This window comes from Pelobates fuscus, chromosome 5 (assembly GCF_036172605.1).
Source record: "Pelobates fuscus isolate aPelFus1 chromosome 5, aPelFus1.pri, whole genome shotgun sequence".
Classification (NCBI taxonomy): Eukaryota; Metazoa; Chordata; class Amphibia; order Anura; family Pelobatidae; genus Pelobates; species Pelobates fuscus.
The window spans coordinates 169,741,898-169,762,919 of record NC_086321.1 but is presented as its reverse complement, the minus strand read 5'-3'; the positions used below and the strand labels follow the sequence as shown (position 1 = coordinate 169,762,919).

General features: G+C 38.6%; 1 protein-coding gene across 1 annotated transcript in view; it reads right to left on the bottom strand.

The window, feature by feature from the left end:
- Positions 1–7,041: 7,041 nt before the first annotated feature.
- TRPV4 (transient receptor potential cation channel subfamily V member 4) overlaps positions 7,042–21,022 on the bottom strand; it is a 108,656-nt gene continuing 94,675 nt past the window's right edge. Inside the window, exons 14-16 of the mRNA XM_063454663.1 lie at positions 20,476–20,603; positions 14,609–14,730; positions 7,042–7,926 (exon numbers count right to left, since the gene is read on the bottom strand). Of these exons, the coding sequence (XP_063310733.1) occupies positions 7,772–7,926; positions 14,609–14,730; positions 20,476–20,603 (405 nt within the window). The 3' untranslated portion in view covers positions 7,042–7,771. The remainder of the gene's footprint in view (positions 7,927–14,608; positions 14,731–20,475; positions 20,604–21,022) is intronic.

The following is a 21,022-nucleotide window of genomic DNA, read 5'->3' as shown; positions in this document are numbered from 1 at the left end:
TGCCACAAGTGCTCTGGGATGTCGGGGAGTAGTGGCCTGAAAATCTCCAGAACGACCTCCATCAGGGACCCTTCCCCTTCCTGTTCGGGTAATCCCTGAAGGTGTATATTATTGCGCCGTGTTCTATTCCCCAGGTCGTCTATAGCTGCTTCTGAGGTGGTTGATCTGTGCGGCTGCAGCATTGTGGGCCACAACCGTGGATTCAACCCGCTGCTCGAGTATCGCCGTCCTTACCCCCAAAGCCTGTATTTCAGCTTTCACCTCTGAGGTAGTACGTACCATCTCAGAGGCCAGGTAGCTACGAACCTCCGCCAGTTTCGCCAGGATCTGGCTGGTATCGGTATCCGATGCCACACCGCTTGCTGGGCTCGCAGGAGAACGGGGCGTAGTCTGGCCTTCTCGTCCGCCATCTTGTGTGCTTAGTCGCACGGCGCGAGAGGCCGCAAACATATCCGGCACAATAACACCCGTTTCACCTTACTTTTCGTGGCTCTCCGATCCATCACGGCTCCCCCGACCAGTTCGGTCTGTTTGAGAGTTTATCTCCGCCTTCGTATGCTGTTGGCACCGCGGTCGCAGCGGAGCTCTACCCGGACACGTCCAGCTCGCTCGGCTGCAAACCACGCCCCCCCCGCAAGGCCTTTTTAATAGCTGCTATGTGCCCTAACCATGATATATATTTATAAAATAAAAAAGGTGTGCTATAGCTTTAAATTTAAAGTGCTACAAAGTGAAAGTGTCAGTGCACTTGTGCAAACAGTTATTCTTTATACAATAATATTGAAACAATGTGCAACAGGTAAAAAAATGTGTTATTTTTTTATTGTATTGATTCTTTGGGTGTTTTTAGAGCTCTTTCACTGAGAAGGTTGCTGCTTTACCTTTTTATTATTATTACTATTATATATGTAAATATTCGTATCACTGAATCACCAGCGCCTATATTTGCTTGATCCGTTTTTTTTTGCATGATATATATTTGCCCTGCCACATGTGTAAAGTACCTGTAAATTCCTTAATTAATTTAAAATAATTATGTTGGAACAGATGCTTTAGGTTATTTTGTGATTCTAATCCCAAGGATTGTTAAGAAATCTGATCTTCAGTCAAAGAAGAATGTTTCTTTTAAGCTGGGTGTTCAGTTTATAACAAGAAGGTGTGCTGTGTTCATGTATTTGTTTATGTAAGTTGGGGAAACAAATGATTATGTTAATGTGTGCAGCAGTGGCAAAACTACAGCCGGTGCAGCTGCACCGGGGCCCACCGGCTTAGGGGGCCCATCAGGTGGCCCATGCACTTGGGTCCACCCAATGGGTATTATTTATTTATTGCTAAACAGGGGCCCGGTCAGGTGCCGTGGCCCTTCATAAGCCTCACAGGGCCCCTGAAATGTCTGCCGGCTGGGACAGACAAAGCGGTGGAGGAGGCACAGGCAGTGTGAGGGGGGAAGAGACAGTAGCTGCAGCAGACCACTATACCCAGCAGAACTCCAAACTAGCCACTATCCTTGAAACAAAAGGTATGTTAACAGGAGGGTATAAAAATGTACATTTATGTGTTTATGCCATTACGTGTGTGTGTGTGTGTCTGTAAGTGTGTAATGTGTAAGTATGTAGGTCATTGTGTGTGTCAGGGTGTGTATCTGTGTGTGTATACATGTCAGTGTGTGTGCATCTGCATTTCAAGGTGTGTGTAGCTGTGTATCAAGGTATACTTCTGCATATGTGTGTGTATGTCAGTGTGAGTATCTGTGTGTCAATGTTCATGTATCTGTGTGTCAGAATGTGCATTTGTATGTGTGTATACATGTCAGTGTGTGCATCTGTGGGTGAGTAAGTTCAGTTTGCATTCTCTGTCACCCACCTTTACTCCATTATCTCCATTTGTGCTTGTACAAATGCTACAAATGGCTCCAACGCTAGTATGTATAGCAGCGGAGATAGTGGGCACCCAAGCCCAGTTCCATTTGTGATATTATATAGTTCAAAGAGAAACCAGGTAATAAGTATCTGGACATTGTAGAGTGCCTTTATGACTGAAATACATTTTGAGTGGAAACTTAATTTGTAAAGGACTCTGTTTAAAAATGTCCAATGATCAAAGGCTTTCTCTGCATCAAGTGAGATTTTGGTGATGTTGTAATGTATCAAGTCAACCACTATTCTGGTGTTTTCTGATCCTTGCCTTCACTGCACAAATCCCAGTTGTTCATTATGTAGGAGTGTTGGCATAATACAACCTATTCACTTTGAATGTATTTTAGAAAATATTTTGGCATCATTGTTTAAAAGCAAAATTGTGCAATGACTTTGTAATAGGATGGTGGGCTTGCCTGGATTGGGCAGGGTAATTACATGAGTCGCCAGTGTTTCCTTCAGATGGCCTGGAGTCTCCGAGCTTTTCTAAGCTTGATTTTGCCCTGTGGGGTAGTTGTGCGATGCTCTGTTATGGCCCTTACGTGGTGTAGCTCTAGCTCTGTGCGACCATTCAGTTAGGTATCGAAACCAAGCTCCTGCACCAAAACAATTTTAGCTTAATGTAATAGTTTTGGTGTATAGACATTCCAGTCTCACTGCTCAGTTCTCTGCTATGTAGGCGTTTAACCACTTTGTGTGTCGAACCCTAGCCACGCTTCCCCTGGACACAACATCCCTAAACATTTTGTGAAAAAGAATTGTTTTTTTTAACTTCCAAATTTGCAATTTAGAATTTATTACCTCCCACTCTGGTAATTGCCAGCTAGAGTTTACAGGAGCCTCCTGTGCTTGGTTAACAGGAGATAAGAACCTCTAAAGTAAACACACTGCACTATAAGATCTGATTGAAAATGTAACCTTTTTTTCCATGGAGACTGTGTCTTTCTTAGCCAGGGGAGGTGTTTATGTAAAGCTACATTGTAATTTGACTCCTAAATAGCAGATAATTGAGCAGTTGAGACTGCAGGAGTATAATTTATACACCAAAGCTTCAGTAAGCCAACGTTGTTTTGGTTCTTGGAGTATCATAGGTGCCATCAGTACTGGATTAGCAGGGGCAATACCTGTCCTGCATTATGGAGTTTGCCAGATTTCAGAACGCAGAATGTAGTGCTAGTGTGTGGTCTGCTAGAGAGTGCAGACTGGTCTGCACCCATGGACGTGGGTTGGCAAAAAATGTTGGCAAGTATGGACCATCACTTCTAGATTTTCTTTACTGCTCCCTATATTTAAACATGCTGGGAACCGTCATTACCTTTTAAAAGGTCAGAAGGTTTTGTGGGTTTTCTCTTAGTCACTTCTATGTTCTTCCAAATCATACTTCTGTTCTGAAAAAATACTTTTATAATCTAATCTATCCCACGGAACGTCTAGACTTGTCCTATCAGGGACAATGCATCAAGGCGACTAAAGGACAAGCAAGATATTCTGTGTCCTTGAATGTTTGAGTTGTGGCCCCTGCAGGCAGCTGCTCTTGGGTCATGGGGAGATAGAAGCCATGAGAAAATACTTGTCAGATCAACACACTAGCAGTTTAACTGCTTCTGTTCACTTACGTCAGGATCAAACTGAGCAGATTGCCTGCGACAGGGAAGCTGGAAGCGACTTTCTTGCTGAAACACCGCTCTTTTAATCCTTTCATCTATTCGGGGGTCATGAAATCAGAATACACATGGCTTTTCATTAGTATCTGATACTCGCTAATAATACCTGCACTACTACACACTTGCAGTTTTATTTTTGATAAATCATTGCTGCAAATAGTACCAGTAGAACCATTCCAGGTGGTTCCAGTATTTTTCCTTCTGGATCTCTGTTATGTAATAAGGATTGCTGGTCTTTTCTCATTCTTGGGTAATTATACGTAATTATCCCATCTTATTCCTGGCATTAGTTATATATCACAGGACCGTCTTGTTTAAAGCAGAGGCTGTGCATACTATAAGTTATGCCAGGTAGCAGGAACTCTCACTAAGACTCCTTTAGCATTTATCTTTGTGCAAACTGCACCCAATCAGTTCTTTATAAGACATTTAAAATAAAATCCTGCCCCCTGCGGCCTTTTTATAATATCTATTCTCATTACAATAATGCATTTATTGTGGAAGTTGCTGTAGTGCAGTGACTATTAGGTTTGCTCAACAGTGGTTTTTCTGAATCCTTTAACTCCAAATTGCCATATGGGCAGATCACAAAACAAAAAATGTAAAAAATGAAAATGGACACAAATATTGTTTGATTCATGATTTGGAGTTATGAAGAAGAAGAAAAAAAATGATTGATGGAGGGGGGAGGAGGGAGAGAGGGAAGGGAGTCACTAAATGTTGATCATTAGAGTGCAAAAAAAGGAATAACAATAAAGTAAATCTATCTATATATGTATATTGCCCAAGCTTCATTTGCCTGTTTTTTTCCCCTGCCCCCTCTGTCGTGGCCTCTCTCCTTCCCTGGTGGTCCAGAAGGGGTTAAAAACAGTCTTCTGAATCTAGCGCCAATTTTACTCGCCACTGGTTTGGGCTTTGCCTCCAGTCCTCCCCCGCCGTTAGCCAGCGGAGGAGACCTAATGCACATGTGTGGCAATGGCTGCACTCTCATTAGGACTTCCCACATAGGAAAGCATTGTATGCTTTCCTATGGGGTTTTACATGACGCTGGATGTCCTATAGAGGATAGCTGCAACGGCCATATTGCTATACCATTTGAAAGTTACCTACCCCCTTTTTCTTTTGTAATTCAATTTTTTTTTTTATGCCATTTCATTTTAAATATATTTTATTACACAGTCAACACAGGTTTACTCCTTTTTTAGCTCTCTTACTTCAGACGCTTACTTTTTTCAATAATTTTAAAAAATAATTTTGATTGAAATTTTTTTTTGATTCCTGTGAGTGGTTGTGTAGGTAGGGCCCCAGGGTACTGCTTTGCCCGGGGGCCTATAATGCTGTTAAGATGACTGTGCCCTTTTGTCCCCAAATGCACGTCACTGGGGAACTAAAGTGGAATAGCAGGACAGGACCCCAATATAAAGACTGTTCCGACAAAAGCAGGAGTGTTGGGATGCCTACACCAGGGCCCTCTCTGTATTCATTTTGACACAACAAATGGTACAAAAAGATACAGTCATGCATGATGTTCTCAAAACATATGAAGCGGAAGTGAAGGCCAGGACACCTATGTTATAGAACTAACAACCTTAACATATGTGAAATAAAAAATCCCTTATTTTTATCTATTGGGTATTGTAGATTCTGGTATGTATAGAATTATGCCTTTTCCTCTTTAAAACACACAACGGACCAAATGCTCCAGTCAAATACTCTTGCTTAAGGAAGAAAAAAAAAACATCCCTCTGTGTTATCTTGCACTAAATAACAGTAAACATCCACATAGGAGTGAAAGACCGAACATATTCAATAAATATCTCACTACAGGAGAATGGATTGCATCCTCGTAGTGAAGACAGATCGATACATACATACAAGGTATCAGAGGATTTCAAATTATTGGCACCCTCTTGATTGTGAAATATTGTTTCCACAATTCTCCTAGAATAAGAAAATAAGCACAGTCCGGTATCATTTTTTCAGATTTGCAACCCAAATATAAGGGAATGCACAGTGAAAAAAAAAAAAAAAAGAAAGAAAAAAAAAATGCCTGTAATCCAATAATAGTTGCATTAGATAGACACTATAACAAGAGTCATAGAAAACAATTGTGTACATGTGACTGTGTCAGCAGAGTTATCTTGCAGGTATGATCCAGACATCTTCGACTTGCTACACAACCAACATAAAAAAAAAATAAAAAAAAAAAATAACTTTTTGGTGAAGTCATATTTATAGCTGTTCCATGTGAATACATCTCCAAAATCCATTAGTTAAAAAAATAGAAAATTATACTCATAAGTATTACTTAAAGACCTGTTATTTCTACCTGCCCAGCTCTCATTATGTGGTCACATGGTGCATGAACTGAGAAAGGATTTCTCATGACATAATTTGGTTGCCAGCGCAACAATAGTAAAGTGTTTTTTATTTAGAATTAGTGTAATTAGCAGGTTTGGGGTAATAAATAAGCTGATCTATAGTTTTCTTGCTCTAATATGTTATCACAGGCATAGCAGGTGAAAGCATGTATAATACAACACCATATAAAATCAAATTGAATTTTTATTTGAATCCTGAAGATGAGGTATCTTTTAAGCGGTCAGATAAAATACAGTCGATAATGTACATAACACTTACTGGGAAATAGCAGTAAAATGGACATTTTAAACTACATATGCACATTTCTTTGTACAATCAAAAAGCAGTCTTTAACAAGGTCTCATATATTTTTATTTTTTATTTTTTTTTAATATGGAATAGAGCTGTGCAGAGAGAACATTTTATGAAATGTTTGCTTCTTGGATGAATACAATCTCCGAAATGTTTTCACCTGTGAAGTATATCTTCTGGTTTAAGAATATGTAATACAAACAAAATGGATTCTGGGGTTGTACAAAAGGAAAACTAGCACAAGCAAATGGAGGCTGCCCGCAGCTCCATGCATTCGCATCAATGGTTCTTTTGTGTATATTATGTTATATGTTCATACATGCAAATCCATAATCCATAAGAAAAAACTGAGAGGACAAGTATTGGATGAGTGATGTCACTTTTTGGCCGACATCACAACACTAGAGATATATCTATTAGTCCAATGACTTTCTCCATGAGGCACTTTTAGAGGTTTTGGTTTTTTTTGTTAAATACATTTATAAAAAATTATTTTATTTGAATCAATAATGCATTATCTCTATAACACACAAAACGGTGTGACAAAACTACTATAGTATAGTGTATCTTAAAATCTGTGAAACTGAATGTCCCACTCATAGTTGAATAATATACGGTAAATAAAAGGAGCACAGGACTCTAATAATGATTTTAAAACTGGTGTATAGAAGGTTTGTCTTCTCAACTATTCATTATCAGCAGGGAGCCCTGTGATATCTCTGAACATAGTGTGTCCCTCTGTACCAAATTGTAACACTAATAATAGTAAAAATAAATACACTTTTAACAACATAGAATGATTTCAGTTTAAAATAATCCTGAAATTCAAAGTCACTTTGTCTATAAAATAATGTACAGCTCTACTATTTCTGCCAATTAAACCTGATTTCCCTTAAGATGTTAGAGGAACACTATAGCATTAGAACTACAGACTTGTATTTCTAACGCTATAGTGCTCCCCTACCCATTTAGGTTTCCCCGGCTGCCCTGTACTGCCCTGTATAAAAACACTGCAGCGTACCAATCAAATTCTCTTAATGACAGTCATTTGACCTATGAACTCTGTCATAGCTGCGGAAGCACCTCTAGTGGCGGTCAGGAAGACAGCCATTAGAGGTGTGGTAACCCTGCAATAAAAAAAAAAATTACAATTCCTACCAAAACAGCAGAGTTTTCCGTTGCAGGATTACAAAGGCAGGGGCCCTGCACCCAGACCACTTAATTTAGATGAAGTGGCCTGGATGCTTAGAAACCATTTGTTGCATAAAAAAATACAATACAGATAAAAATCCTTATTCTTTGTAACATTTAAATAATGCCAAGTCCATTAATAAGGAGATGTGGAACTCCAGGTTATTGTTGTAATTGTTCCAGCCATGTAACATGGGCCTGTGCAAAAGTGCAGTTTTCCAGAAATGGGATAGCAGCACAGTTATCAAAGGACCTTTGTTTGTGCAGTGCACTGTATGCCATTCTGAACAGAGGGGTGCAATGGTGTAGAGGTTTGTTTATACTCTGTTAGATGTGAGTCTCATCTTTCTTCCAGTTCTGTGGATATCCTTGTCTTCGGTAATTTGAATTTCCTTGCGAAATGTGCTCCAGGGGTACAACAACATCATCACCGTGTGATTTGTTTAATTCTACCACCCGGGGAACTACAACTGACCATCGATCTGCAAACCCAGAAAGAAAGAAATAATATTAAAATCTTTGAAGGAATAGAATTATTCGATATTCTGAACAATATTCCTGAAATGTGAATCCACTCTTAAGCAATATACATATACAGATATACAAACAACTGAATATATTACTGAATAGAAGTGGGGGAGCATATATAAGTTCTGTGAGTCTAAGTTAGACTTTAAAACACAAATTGGGTTGAATACCAAATTGTATGAAAAAACATAAATTTTACTTACCGAAAATTTCCTTTTCCTGAAGGATTAGAGGCAGTGCTTATACCACAGGGATATCCAATCTGGAGGGAAAAAACAGGCAGGCAAATCTCCAAACATTTTAACCCCTCCCCTAATTACCTCCTTTCCCATAAGTAGCAGCTCCTCCTGATCATCCCCAGTCAATACCTAAGCCAAATAGCTGCAAAACTACTGAGAATATCAGAAAAAAGGGGCGGGAATTGTAGCACTGCCTCTAATCCTTCAGGAAAAGGAAATTTTCGGTAAGTAAAATTTATGTTTTTCCTTTCAGATTAGAGGCAGTGCTTATACCACAGGGATATAATAAAGCAGATCCTGAGGGCGGGTTTCAGTTCACTACTGCTTGAAGCACCTTGCGCCCAAAAGCTGCCTACTCCTAGGCCAGAATGTCCAACTTGTAGTGTCCTGAGAACGTAAGGAGAGAGGACCGATCAGCAGCTGAACAAATTCGAGAAGGAGAAGCAGCTGCTCGCAGAGCCCATGACGACGAAACAGCTCTAGAAGATTGTGCCTTTATAGGGCCTGCAAATTCTGTGCCACTCTTATAATAAGAAACAGAATACAAACCTTCCGCCAGCTAGCCAGAGAACTCTTCGAAACCAACATACCTTTTCTATGTGCCTTTGAACAAGACAAACATACCGACATCCTTCCGGAAGGATTCCGTAGCTTTAGATAATGCAAAAGATATCTTTACGTCTAAACAGAGAAAATTACTTACCAAGGCTTTAGACGGATTCCGACAAAAAGGTCGGCAAAACCACTTCTCGGTTGACATTGGCAACAGATAAAACTTTAGAGATACCTGAAGGACCGAGCTTCAGAACCTCCTTGTCCTGATGAAAACCAAAAAGGGACAATTCTCCCGAAGCGCTCGGATCTCTCATACCCTTTTAGCTGACGTAATAGCCACCAAAGAAAATGGTATTCAATGAAAACATCTTCAGAGAAACTTCTTCCAATGGTTCAAAAGGCGGTACACAAGGCACGGAAAGGACCAATTCAGATCCCAGGGAGAACAGGTCTACCAAACAAAGGGCACCAAACGTGTCAGAGCTCTGAAGAACCTTGAAATCAGAAAATCCGAGGTGAAGCATCTGAGGGAGAAGAAACTGATAGTAGAAACATGAATCTAAATGAAGCAGGCTTAAGACCTACTGCAAATCCCATCTGAAGTAAGCATAGAAGCTACTGGACGGACGCGGAAACAGGGTTGACTACAAACCTACAACACCGCTGAAAAAACTTCCACAACCTAGTGTAGAACCTTGAAGTAGATTCCTTGTAAGTTGCCAACACAAAAAATCTTTTATAACTTCAGGATCCAGACCTTTACTCTCTAAAATCTGAAGTTCAGAAACCAGGCCGCCAATCGGAATTTCCGAAGGGTCGGAAGATGCACCCTGGCGTCCTCTAGAATACCTCCTGAAATGTGGATTCCCCAAGCAGTAAATATAGCGGGAGGGACAGAGATCAAACAACAGCTAATAGCTATAAAACCATTATAGAGCTGCATACATTTCAGAAGATTTTAAAAAAAGGCCAAACAAGACATCCAAAGGATATTGTCATACATTCTGCTCAGACAAGTAAATAGCCTAGAGGCTGCAAGGTTAGCAATCTCCTGGCATACAATAACTGAAATATCCTGAATCATGAAAGAGTCCGACAGGAATCAAGGCCCTGATAGCCTAAGGTAGATAAGGATAATGCCCTTTTGGTATAAAATTTTAAACCCAATTGATGACCTCATCAGATCAGACCTAGACAAAGGCATAACAGAAAGTTGGATGAAAACAGACACACCATGCTTTTCAACACGAGGAGAAATACACTGAGAATCCAATTACTTCCTGGATGTGATTATTAAGGACTGTTCACACTGCTCCCTCTTGCCTTGTGAACTACATACCTGTGGATACAGGAACAATTCAAAACCTGCCTGTCAGAAAGAGGCAGAGACTAGTAGAGAAATAAGTGTAATTAAAACACTGCAATAGCGAATATATATAGATATATATACATGAATATATATATATATATATATATACGCACACATCTATATCAAAAATCAGGTTCACAACAATACCTCACAACGTGGATGAATTGATACAGTAATGATCAGTCACAGGAGAGGTATAAACCAATGATATTACTAGGCAAAGGCAAGAAGAATCACATACAGATTAGTTAAGGATCAATCACATCAGTACCTACATTCAAAGAAGCATACTGTAAATAGTACAGAATATGCCAAACAATATAATCAAATTTATTAGAGACAGTTGTGTAACATCAGTCGGAGAAATGTAATTGGCAGGATACTGATAAGAAGGTGGTAACCCGAGGCACCTGAACCATTGTGGTAATCGACACATAATAAGCAGGATAGAAGAGGATAATCAGTTATCCATATGAGAATAAACATCCGCTTACTTACTCTTACCTTATCTTCATATAGCGATGAACTACTAGTGGCAGAGCCTATGGCGATAATAAGCAGTTTGTATTATCTGTAAGATATCAACACCAATACAAGTATATAATCCACAAGTACTACAACAATGCACTGTTAGGCGTGACCATAACATATACCGATCTAGGCACAGAGACCCTGTAAAAACATATCAGACAAATGTTTGTCATCAACAAGCTGCATTACATTATTTTATGTAGGATGAATCAACCACTTGAAGCCATACATTGGTTGCAAATTCCACATATAAGGACCCCTAGAAGGATCCCCATGAGTATCAGGAGAGAGGACCGTGATGGAGATACCTATTAAGGAGTTACCTCTCTTGTTCTGGTAGCAGGTGAATTATACCTGAAATAGTAAACCTGGTAGAATGGCCCATTGGGCTAGACCTCCCAGTGACAACTAAAATACTTGCAACATCAAGTATCGAAAACTTACCTGGATCATATGAGCCCAAAAGAATACCTTAAATTGCAGAAAGGGCGCTGATGACAGACCGAAAGACAGTGCTCTGAACTGGTAATGTCTGGTCTACCGCTTGGTAGCACCCATCAAACCTTAGAAGAATTTAGCTGGATTCTGCTACGGATACTTGAAGATAGGTATCTAGAAATCCAGGGACGCAAACCAACTTACTGGATGAATAAGCAGAGTCGCTATTTTATTGACTCCCTGAGGAATTTTAATTTGATAATCCGCCTGTTAATGGCTATAAGGTCTATCATGGGTCTGAACGACCCATCTGGTTTCGGCACCAAGAAAAGTCCTGAATAGGTGCCTTGATGTCTTTCCTTTAAAGGAACTTCTTCCACCACTCTGATTTGTAACAGACTTGATACTTCTCGCCCCAGAGAAAGAACCACTGAACCTAGAAACCCTTTCTTTGGGGTTTGTGATAACTCTAGAGCGTATCCTTCATAATTACTGCGAGGACCCAGCGATCTGAAGATGTCTTATTCCAGAGATCTAGGAAAAACTCGACTTCTTTCCTTCTCCTATAATCAACGGCTCTTTTATGTTGACCCCTGAAATATGTTCTACAAAAGGAACTTTAGAAATGAGGGACGCGTCTCCGAATTCCGACCTCGAGTCTCCAATCGGCACTGTAGTCTTCTTACCTACTTGAGCAATAGGGATGCCCACTACAGGGGCTGTATCCCGCTTAAAGTCCTGTTCCGCTTCTATGGAAAAAGAGAGATTTAAAAACCGTCCAGAAATAAACAGCTTGTAACTTGGGAATTTTCCATTCTTTTAAATCAACTCCCTAATCTGTGGGTGAAAGAGAAAACATATGGATTTCTTCCCTGTTTCCTCAAGTTCAAATACAACTGCACTTCCTAAATCAATTTCCCAAATGGATTCTTCTGGGACTGTAGATTTCTCACTTGAAGAGACACTGCCTGAATTATCGCCATACTCAGAACCACTAGTTCCAAACTAGTATCGGAACTTCCCAAGATCTTAGACTTTTGTTAGCATGTATTACAATCTGTGAATCCTGGGCAACCGACGCCTGGATTGTCTGCAATGCTGCTGACTACATATCCACAACCTGTTTGCTGCATACCTTGTTGTAACCAGCCGAGCAAGTGGACATTTCTGTTCTTTGTGCTTCCTCTGAAGCTTCTTTGAACACACAGAGCAAAGGTTCCTTTTTTAAAACCATCTGGCAAAAGATGGCCACACACCGGGCACATTAATGCTCGGCTTAGCTGTACATTTCCCCTTCTCAGCAACTTTATCCAAATTTACAGGATTATATACTGGGAACAGAAAACAAAAAAGGGAAAATAATCAAAATTTTCTCCTTACCGATTCAGGCTAAGACCCATTTAATTAAAAACTTAATCAGTCTTACCTTAAATGGCCTGAGAGTGTGTTAGAGGGCAGGTGAGATAACACTCTTTACAACCGTTCTGAGAGCACCTGGCAAACAGAGGTTGCTGCTGGTAAATGCTCATATAAGTCCTGAAACCAAACCGAACGCCGAGTTCAAATTTGGCGCCTGAATCAAGGTTCGCATTGCGCATGCGCATAGCGCTCCGCGACTCCCTAGTGGAACGCAACGCAACCTGTGTGTGCGTTCCACCGCAGGACTTTCCAGCCGACGCACGCCTGCGTCCTTCGTCAGACCGGCACCTGGCACGGCATTAGACGGCAACATAAAACTTAAGGGACCACGCCGTCCGGCGTGTAAAAGGCTACTTACCCGGATGAAGGAAGCAGTGCCCCCAGAGCCTCAGCCCTTCTCACCTGCTTCCTGGAGAACCTCCTGTCTAACCTCCCCTGCCGGAGGCAGGCAAAGAACTGGGGATGATCAGGAGGAGCTGCTACTTATGGGAAAGGAGGTAATTAGGGGAGGGGTTAAAATGTTTGGAGATTTGCCTGCCTGTTTTTTCCCTCCAGATTGGATATCCCTGTGGTATAAGCACTGCCTCTAATCTGAAAGGAAAAATATAAATTATATTTTTACATATATAGTATATTGCATCACAAATTCAGTCTGTATTTCTTTGCCACATATCCAAGGGGACAGAGTTCTATGTGTTTCTATAATTAACATACTAACCCTAAATGATAATTCCACTATTATTTGGAAACTTTAATGGGTCAATTATTTCTACAACAAGAGTTTACCGACACTACTGCAGTAGGTCATGCTAAGAAATAATATGCAGATGACATTAGAATACTTTGAAGGAACTGGTCTGTTAACTATGGCCCTGACACTGAACTATCTTTCTCCTGGATGGTAACCACCATTGAAATAAATTTTAGTCCTGAGAATCACTGACCATTGGCTTAATGTTTGTGGTTACAGGTTTGAAACGGTTTTGGAAAGGTCAGGTTAAACATAGCATGGTTTCCTGAATTAATCATCTACCTATGTTTTTAAATACATTCTCTTCACTTATAATGTTTTTTCTTAAAAGATGTGAATTATTTTATTCTACAAATAAACAATTTGTTTTAGTACAGTTTGCCTTGGTAAACTCGTACATTTTACATTCTTCTTAATGCCATAGAAAAAAAATATACATCTGTAACCTGGGCCAGTGCACGGATTTTTGGGTACACATGCAAATATTATTTTGGTGCCCCTGCTAACAGGTCACTGAAATGCACAATGCTTTAAAGGTTCACTGTACTCTCTTTCCTAACTTCATCTAATTGAAGTTGTCATAGTGTCTACGGTAGTTCCTCCTCTTTTAGTGCCCCCTAATCTTAATTTTAGTAGTCTGAAAGCTTGTAAACGTGGCTTCAAACCACGCCTCCAAGCCCTTTAGATAGGGGAGAGCTAGGACAGTTTTTTCCCCAGCTGTCATACTCTGACATCACACGCACATGCAAAGTGATTCTCTATGACAAAATCAAAGGCTGGTTGCGGTAAGCAGCGGCACTATAGAGTTAGAATGCAGATTTGTATAGGGTCCAATTAAGCATGTTTTACTGTATTCCCTCCCTCCCCCCTTTTTTGTTTTATGCTAGTAGTATGCAAAGCTTCCACTTTAATAGTGCTCTTTAAACATCCCATCATGTGAGGACGTCCGTGCAGGGCTCAGATGTGTCAATATAAATGACTGACCTACTGATTAAATAACTGTTAAAATGTATTGGAATTCAAGGTTGCTTGAAAATTCCATGTTTAAAATTCTAGAATATAGCTTGATGTGCTGCATTTTTGTTTAGTGGGAAGATTTACTATACCTAGATACCGCTATATTAATGGATAGCATCTATTGTTTCTGGGCTTTTAGTACATGTTCTGTCTTTCTATCACTTTTGATAAAGCACAGTAATCATTCAAAACTGGAAGCTCACACTCTGTTGGTGTGAGCTGGTTAGCTGGTTCTGATAAAGATACCTGCCCAAAAATAGAGTTTTCTGTAGTTTTCTGTAGAATAATAAACCTAATAAACCTAATAATAAACCTACCCCTCCTCAGACGACCCACAGTTTGTGAGAATCCATAATATTGATAGGTATCGTTCCTGCCTGGATCCTCGTTAATGATGCCAAGATTTTGATTCCAGTGTGACCAGTTTACTTCATCGACTCTAAAATGATTAAAAGAAGTGTAAAACGTAAGTCTTGAAAGACAAAAAAAAGCATGTTTATTATTACAGTTATGTGTATTATACAATAATTGTGGAGTATTTAATGTGAACCATATAGTTGCTTTATGAAGAAAGGCAAATCATAAGCTCAGGTGATAAAATAACACAATTTAGACCATTTTACAGGCTGGTTAGAACTTACTTTTTTTAACGCACAATTTATTCATGTCTGCAAACATTATAAAAAGTACATACTTGGCACTCTATGTACCATCACGGTCAGATTTCTCAGAAGGTACCATTTCCTAGATTGTAAACTACAGCCCTCTTCACTTGTATGAACATTATTTTGCATGTCAGTTACCATTTGTCATACTTTTACACAGTAAGATCTTAAGAGAGCTTTGGGAAATGTTGGTTATTCAATGATGATAATAATCACCTTTTCCAGAGTACTATTTATATATTTTGAAAGGTGGCAGTGTTGGGGGAAGCCATCACAGCCTGATGTTTAAGTTTCATCAATGAATGACTCACACTGTGTCTAATTTTGTTTATATCCCACCCATAAAACATTTTTTTTTAAGTTATGTGGAAATGCTTACTTTATCAGAAAATTTCCACATCTAGTCATACTTTCTAATGTTAGACTGCCCAGGCACTTCAATAAGTCCTCTAACATTGGTACAAATATCTACATAAAAAGGTATAATTCTTTTTTACATTTTTAAAAGTTTTATTTATTTTAAATTGTACATAACGGCGTCACCTTTTCCAAGTGTCTGAACTATCTGCATCAATATTTATTGTAAACGGGCATTTATGTATGAATGATCTCAGGTACCACTATATCGGTATGTATCCGCATTACGTGTTAATTTTTAGTTACAATGCTTTATTTGGGTATTGCCTTTTTTGAATATAACGTATTGGTTTATCCTTGCCAAGATCCAAGATCATGGAAGAGTAGGATGCGCCCACCTTTATATTGGATGCAGGATGGAGGATGGAGGCTGCAGACGTCACCTTGAGTTAGGTGATTAAAACACCTTGAAAAGTAATCATTAATATAAAAATGTCGGGACTGGACAAAAATAAAGAGAGGATAGATAAAAATTTCTGAGGTATAAGCATCCAGTATATGGAATGGAGGAAGGAAAGAGGACCCTTGGGAGACTGACTGGGATTAAGATGGGAATTTTGGCATATGCATGATTTTTTTTATAACCATCTGATTTATGTTGTTAGACAATGGGATTGCCGGAGGAAGTCTACGAAAACCAAAAAGCATAGGGTGAGGAGAACTCCCAAGAGGAACTACATATCCGTAGATTTTTTGTATTTTTTTTATTTATTTTTTTAATTGGAATGCCATATTAAACATTTTCCTTTATGAGTGCAATCTTCTATTAACCCACAAGTAGTGATTACTAAATTACCCTGTGTGGATTATTTTGCTCCTTTTAGGTTGACTGCATTTAATTTGTATTCTAGCTTTTGACAATATAGCAATGTGTACAGTATTGAAGGAACTGAAAAGGTCAGAGACACCTTCTACTAATATTTTATTTTTATAGGTACTTCATATAATTAATTTTGAGAAATAATTAAATTCAAGTGAAAATGTGAACTTACAGGTTGACGGTAAATTGTAGAGAGAAAAAAAAGGGAACACCCTAAGATGACCCAGTTGTGTATGCCTCTAAACAGAACTCACCCCTATGTCATCCATTGACTGGCTCTCAGGATACTTCTAATTTGTTTTATAAGTTAGCACATTAAGAAGCATAAAAAAGCCCATTATCCTACATGAACTTCTTTTGCCAATTTCCTTCTCTTTCCTCTGCTTTTCACTCCCCCCACCTCCCAAAAATTAAAATTCTGCTCAGGTACAGAATTTTATATTAATCCTTTAACGATTTAAGGACATATGTCTTGCAAAGCCTGGGCATTAACCATGTTAGGATGTAATCGAATGTTATGGTGTCTTTGCAAGACATCGAATGTTATGGTATGAGTTAGGCTTATTCACTGCTAACACTAGGGAGACCCAGGCACCAAGCGATACTGTGCCAGCTGAGGCCATATTTAGAGGTCCCAAACGGACAGATGAGCTGTATGCAACACTCAAAGTGAGCACTGCATACAGTCCTTTAAATCCAATAAATCTCCATGGCTGATCCATTTAAAGCTCAACCACACGGATTCTCGGACAGCACACTATCCCAGTAAGACCCTCATCTCCCTGCATGCACCCCCCCCCCCCCCTCCCCTAGATAATTGTGATTTTGTGCTGTGTTTTGCAAGCTGCCTAGTACCAATTACTGTGTGATCAACAGAGGCAGCAGTAATATACTCTAAAGGTGCCTGTGCTGCATCTTATAAAGATCATAGATAGTATCTGAATATGCAGCCATGGCGGCTCTATCGCGTTATTTTAACTCACTTACTTATAGCAGTGATCACTGTATTTTAGGGTTTATTTATGTGGAGTATAGCCTGGGAACATAGATAGGTGCCCTCGAAGGCACATGGGGAAGTATTTGATTCATAGTATCAATCTGATTTACATAGAGATACATCGACTGGAATGCGATTTACATTGTAGCCACAGGGTTGCGAGTGGATAAAACTAATTTCAAATTCCGTGTATATCGTATTTAGCAATAGCTAAAGGCTTCTCACATTGGAATCAGCCAGCTCCCCGAAACTATCAACTCCTGATGATAGGACAGCCCTCATCATCACCTCTTTCAAAGGCAAGATTTAGCTAGTCTTGCACTTATCACTTGGTTGTCTTATATACAAACGTGTTTTGGGACATTACATTGAGAATGATGTGTGCGCATACCCACATCGAATAATCCCATTGTGCATAATTTGTGGCTGAACCGCCTAGCCAGTTAGCTCAGATGTTAAAAGATTTAAATTTAGACTAGCTTGGGATTACAACTGCTAGTGGCCAATATAGATATTCATTGGATTTAGCACAAGCCTGCCCAGATACACTATAAGCACTGCTACACAAGCACGTTAAGTGTGAAATATGTTTCTTGTTACTCTTTCCTCTCTTTAAATATTTGTTTTCTCTAATAATTTTTTTTTTTTTTTTTAGCAAATTAGTCTTGGTAATTAATCCATGGCCCATATGAGATTAGATAGATATACATACATTGGTATTTATCTTCTATATCTACACTAGTTTCCATCAAGGTTACACTTTGTTTAATTTTTGGGGTATTTATGTTGATGTTTAGAAAAGTTTTATATATGGGACTACAGCTACACAAAAAAAAAAAAAAAAACACTTTTTATCATTTAATAACCAGCACAAAACAGACAAGGGCCTAATGAGGTCTAATTATGAATCAATGACAGATATTCCATTAAATGTTGTCATAATTGCCAGCCACTGTCTGTCTCTCATATTTACTAGAAGATTTAAATACCATCTGTTAATTCATGCCGTGCCTTGTGGTATAGTTGGAGACTTCATTAAAATGCAAATTAGGATGCTGTTTCTGTAAAGAACCCACTGATGCCCCTTCTCTAATGATCTTTGGTGAAGCTATTGGGAACCTGTCGGATTTTACAACCAACTCCCCCACTACCACCACCTCCTGCCATTATTGACTGAAATGTAATGTTAATGTGCTGAGGAAACAAGTGGATCCACAGAAAATTTTGCAGGTAATATTATGTATAAGGCCACCATGAAAACTAAGAAAAATAGGAGAGGAAAATAATTTTTTTTTTAAATGACAGCAAAATAAGCAGATAGGAAACCTATTGATCCTTATCCTTTCTGCCAACCTGTTTCTGAATCTATATTACAGGTACAGCGTGTGTGACATGATAACAGGATTTCCATTCTGGTCGACACTACAATATTTCTGTCTTCTGATACGGATATAAGTAAAGCACCGCAAGCAGTTGGAGCAACTTGAGACAATACAAGTGACATGGGGTATTATCCAGAAAAATAATCTCCACTTCTAGAGACACCTGAGAATAGTCCTATAAAAAAAGCAGGATCTGGTATTATTAAATATGCTTGAAATGCACAAGACAAATACAGGGCATTGCATGTGCATTCCTAGTCTAACTGTAAGGCATTGAAAGGCTAAATGTAAACCTAGCATGGATATGCGCCATAACGACACATTGCCACCAATCATGCACATGGAGTGTCTTGTGTGCCTCCAATTCAGCCACCCGATTCACTTCCAATTTCTTACCTACATGTTTTGGAAAATATCCAATAAGAGTCAACGGTGGTGTCGTCTGCGCCTGTTGTAGCTCATTTGCTTAAAGGTTTGATGTGTTGTGCATCCACAGATACCCTTCTGCGAGTTTTGGTATTTCTACCAGCATAAATGTCCCTAGCCATCATCCTCAATCTGACCTCCCTATAAAAGACGTGTCCCACTAGTACAGCTTTGTCCAAACCTTGCCAACATACTGGGCAGCAGTTGCTATTTGTGACTCCTGTATTTAATTCCCTCTCCCATTACCAACATGTTGGGGACACAGCATGATTCTATATAATATATATAACTTCACTAAACTCTGGATTTTTGTGAATTCAATCCAAATGAAAAAAAAAGGCAAAAATATCTTGAAAAAATCTTCAACTCTGCTACAGTCACAACATTTGCCTTAGGTTTTTCATTCGAATTTAATGTGTAACAACTTGAAGTTTAGTGAATACCTCTGCTTTATGACATATTGTTTTCCCATTACAGGTGCAAGACTGTTTTGTATATCTGCATATGATTCCATTACTGTGTTGTAGGTGGTTTATTTTGTTCTTTGAATTTAGTTATGTATGCTGCCTCTGTTTAGTTTTGTACATGGGTACTATCTAATAACTATATAGAACAACGAATTACTGATGTATTTTGCAGTGGAATCAAAAAACATGCAAACTAGAATGTAGTGTGTTAATATATTGCATAAAAGGCTTTAACTATTTTGTCTTAATACTATTATTTAAAAGTGTCAATCAACTTTGACTCCTTAAACTATCATTATTTCTAACAGATTATCGAGACCAAGTTTTTGTTTGAATTAGGGCCAACATTAGAAAAAAAACAAAACATTCCCCCCTCAAGTTTTACACCTTATATTATTGTTCACTCTTCATTTTCCATTTCCACGTCTTCCTTTTGCCCTCATCTCATGTATGTGTATATATATATATATATATATATATATATATATATATATATATATATATATATATATATATATATATATATATATAGAGTCAGTGCAACTCCAACACAACATTGAGGAAGTTTTAAGATGAAAGTTTCTAACTTAAAAGAGCTGCACTAAGCATAAAAATAAAATAGGAGTTGCCCACTATTACAGATGTAGTTAGGGCAACAAAGACTAACAATCCACTGCCAAACTACGTAAGTTGTTCTGACTCATTCAAAAATAACAAAATTACATGCTTCCAATCAAGTTATGACAATTCAGATCAACCTTGTTAGAGTATGTCCAGGCAAACTTTGCAATTACGTCTAGAATCAGAATATACCATTAGGTCTGCAGTTTTTTCCCCGTACTTCCTAATATTGTATTAATATTAATGTTGTTAAAAAACAAACAAAAATAAAACATGCTTTAATTATACAGTATTATCATATGGTAGAAACCACTAAGAACTAGTTACAAATTACATTATGTAATATCCAGATAAAAATTTAGCAAGTAACATAGCGTTACATGAATTACCTAAAACACCAGCGTCTGTCTGGGGTCCCATCAGAATTCTTTCCAACTGTTACCATTTCTCCAGAGCGGAAGGCTTTTCTGATGAACACTGGAAATGACCTTTCAATATCCAAGATGGTGGTTGCCCACTGGAAAATTTAGATATTAGTGCCATTATGTTGTTTTTAGGTCTATTTTTTGTTACTTTGTCTATATAACGGAATGAGAGGTTACAGGTCTTACAGCGTTGTACATATGCAAAGGAAATACAAATAAGGAACTGAAAATAATATAGACATCAAAACAACTTTAGCTTAATAAAGCATTTTTTGTGTATAGATCATGCCTTTGCAGTCTCAATGCTCAATTCATTGCCATTTAAGAGGCACATTGCTTCCCTGGGTTGTGACTCACACAGCCTACAGAAAATAATTACATTAAAATAGATGGTAGTTGCACTCTGTTTGGTGCACAAAGCAACTGTTTGTGCAGCCTTCATAACTTTACTTTTATTTGTGAAAAAAAATGGTTTCATTGTTAATCAGATGTTCACTTTCTTTAGATGTTT